Source organism: Oratosquilla oratoria, chromosome 9 (assembly GCF_046742065.1).
Source record: "Oratosquilla oratoria isolate Oo_2021 chromosome 9, ASM4674206v1, whole genome shotgun sequence".
NCBI classification, from domain to species: Eukaryota; Metazoa; Arthropoda; class Malacostraca; order Stomatopoda; family Squillidae; genus Oratosquilla; species Oratosquilla oratoria.
Genome location: NC_134785.1, coordinates 5,350,601 through 5,353,494, shown reverse-complemented (window position 1 = coordinate 5,353,494; position 2,894 = coordinate 5,350,601). Strand labels below are relative to the sequence as shown.

The 2,894-nt window shown below is 34.2% G+C and overlaps 1 protein-coding gene across 2 annotated transcripts in view; it reads right to left on the bottom strand.

Annotated features, from left to right (window-relative positions):
• Positions 1 to 2,693, bottom strand: part of Ssadh (succinic semialdehyde dehydrogenase) — a 32,197-nt gene extending 29,504 nt beyond the window's left edge. The window contains exons 1-3 of one of the 2 annotated variants that reach the window (XM_076189810.1): positions 2,525 to 2,693; positions 472 to 606; positions 167 to 265 (exon numbers count right to left, since the gene is read on the bottom strand). In XM_076189810.1, the coding sequence (XP_076045925.1) occupies positions 167 to 265; positions 472 to 606; positions 2,525 to 2,572 (282 nt within the window). In that variant the 5' untranslated portion in view covers positions 2,573 to 2,693. The remainder of the gene's footprint in view (positions 1 to 166; positions 266 to 471; positions 607 to 2,524) is intronic. The other variant, XM_076189811.1, reaches the window with a different exon arrangement.
• Positions 2,694 to 2,894: the final 201 nt, after the last annotated feature.

Here is a 2,894-nt window from a genome sequence, read left to right as displayed (position 1 = left end):
TTAGAGTTGAGACATGTAACCTATAGGGGTTGATGTAATATGTGGTATGTAAATATCCATCATGGTCAAAATTTCAGCAAAACCATTACAATGTTTCCTATATAAAACTATTTCATAGAAAATATATTACCTTCACAGTAATATTTGTTTTTACACACTACAATACCTTTGCTGTTGTATTCTGCCAAGTCTGAAAGGCATCGTATGCAGCATCAATGGCAACCTGAGCATCAGATACATCCATATCTGGTGTACAACCCAGCAACTGAAAATAATTAAAGAAATACTTAATTTCTCTACATGCTACTAACTGGTCATCAACAAGATTACTTTCTATATCATTAATTTCATGTAAAAATATTAATCAGTTTTACTATTACCCATGCAACAGAAAAATGTCAAAATACTAAGTATCTAAAATATATAAACATATATACATATACATACATATACATATATATAAATACTTACATCTCTATTTGCTGGATTTCTTACTTCAAATGTTTTGCCACTTGCTGCAGTAACAAACTGACCATTGATATAAGCTTTGTTATGCATGAATGATGAGTAGCATACTTTTGACATCTTTGGGGCTTCCATCTTCAGCTGTGAAACATAAACAACACTGAACTCCAATTCCATAAACATTAGTTGCATAAATTCCTGGAAAGCCTTGAAGATGATACAACCTAAGCTAGACCCATACATGAATTTAAAACAAGGTATGACAACTAGAGAATAACAGATGAGACCCCATAACCATAGTTCCACCCCTGTATACAACAATCAGGCAAATACATACAGACACAGTCTTGCAACACAAATATTCTATTGTTCCTTACTTTGTCTTGCAACACAAATATTCTATTGTTCCTACTTTGTCTTATCTTGTAACTACATAAATAATCCTGAAGCATCTCATTTCCAACACTTCCACAACTTTTTTCTCTTGAGAGAAAAGTTGTGAGGCAGCAGATGAACAAGATAGTTAAAAGTTATTTAAAGTAACAAAATACTCCAATAACCAAAATAATTAAATAACTGACTTGCAAAACCTATAAGTGATCAATACTTAAAGAACTTCCATAATTTATACAGCATTTTTGTACACTTAAAAATAATACTCACTCATAGAGAAATGATTTGTAACATCTTATCTTCTATCCCTCTTTTCTTGCACCTTTTCTTAAATCCCTCCTTAGCAACCCTTTCTCCTTCACCTCTTCAGTTTCCCCTGAACAGAAGGCATGGGGTTGGGGTACATAAAAATATCTCCCATATATTACCTATGGGGGTTGGGATATAAAAATATAACCCACATATTTCCTGTGGGGGTTGAGATTAGTAAAAAATATACTTACTTAAGTATTCCCTGTATATTGTAAGACAATCACTCGAAAGGACAGATAGTACTAATTGTTAACAGTTAAAAATCTTGCCTCCACAAAGTAATTTACTAAGAATAGGGAATGTGCAACAGGTCAAAGGGAAACACTTCAGTAGTTTGGCTATCTACCAATGGGTTCTTGATCCTAAGAATCAGCTGTATGTGTAGGTGTAACAAGGCATACAAGAAAAAATGTATGAAGAATGGATAAGTGTGGGGGCTTCCAGTTATTGATGAAGAAGTGAAAGATGGGAGGTGGGGAGGGTGAGAGATGTAGGGAATACATACATACATATACCAAGGCTTTTTCCCCCTTACAAGGGAGGTAGCCAAAAATGAAAAGGCATAAAATCATTCCCACCCATTCCATCCCTGAAGGAATAAATCATAGATTGCAAGCTCACCCCCCACCAATCCAATCCTTCATAGCAATGAGATAGTGAAGAAGAACATCTTCAACATAGTAAAATTTGTCCAAGGTCAGGTTGAATTAAGTTAATTCTAGCCATTTGAGAAGATGGCAAACTGTAACAAACAATGTATAAATCTTGTGCTAAATTTCATTAATAATAATTTCCTTAGAAATAACTTCTAAGAAAAAAAAAAATGGAAATTCATAACTAGAAATAAAAAATATCAGTTTTTATCAAAAATGTAGTTTAATTCAGATTTACCAATAATTTTAATATATCACATACTTTTTTAAAGAATTAATAGAAAAGGCAAATATCAAGTGACAACTGCCCTATGACAGCATGGGTTGCAAAAATTATATGGAACCATTCAAATTTTGCTCGCATGTACTTCACCTCCTATCTCCAATAGGAGCAGAACGCCAAGGTGCTCTGAGTACCTTAATAAAGTCAAGGTCAGGCTTTGATTGGTGTAGAGTGGTAGAAGAATCCATCACTCAGCAAGGTATGTGTTTGAATCAAGAATAAAAATTATATCATCATGGTACTTATATTCACACCAATTCCACCTATTTTACTGTTATATTACTAAATAATGGCATGTTATATCTGTATTGTCAACAATGTATGCTGTCACATTGAATATGTAGTTTATTGCATGCAAGTATTTAGTATATATAACAACATTATAACATACTCGTGCTGGTTCACATTCTATACTCACAAGACTTGATTTCCGTGCGTAAGACGACAGACGAATAATGTACTTCATGTTGCTTGTATATATAATATACAATTACCTTGTTTACCAAATCTACCAGCTACAACCGGGGCGAATTTTCACCTACTCGCCACAGCGTACCGCGTCGCTCTGCCCTGTAGTCCAACCCACGATCGTATTTATCAGCGAGCCCAAGATTTCCTGACGTCACCAACACTGCGGCAGGATCACCGCAGATTGTTTACATTGTCCGAAAGTAGTGTTCCTGGCTTAAGTGGAATAAAGCATTGTTGTCCTCACTATTTTCGTATATTTCTAAAGTTAAAAATGGAAAATACTTACATTGTATTACGACAAGTAAATTACACATATG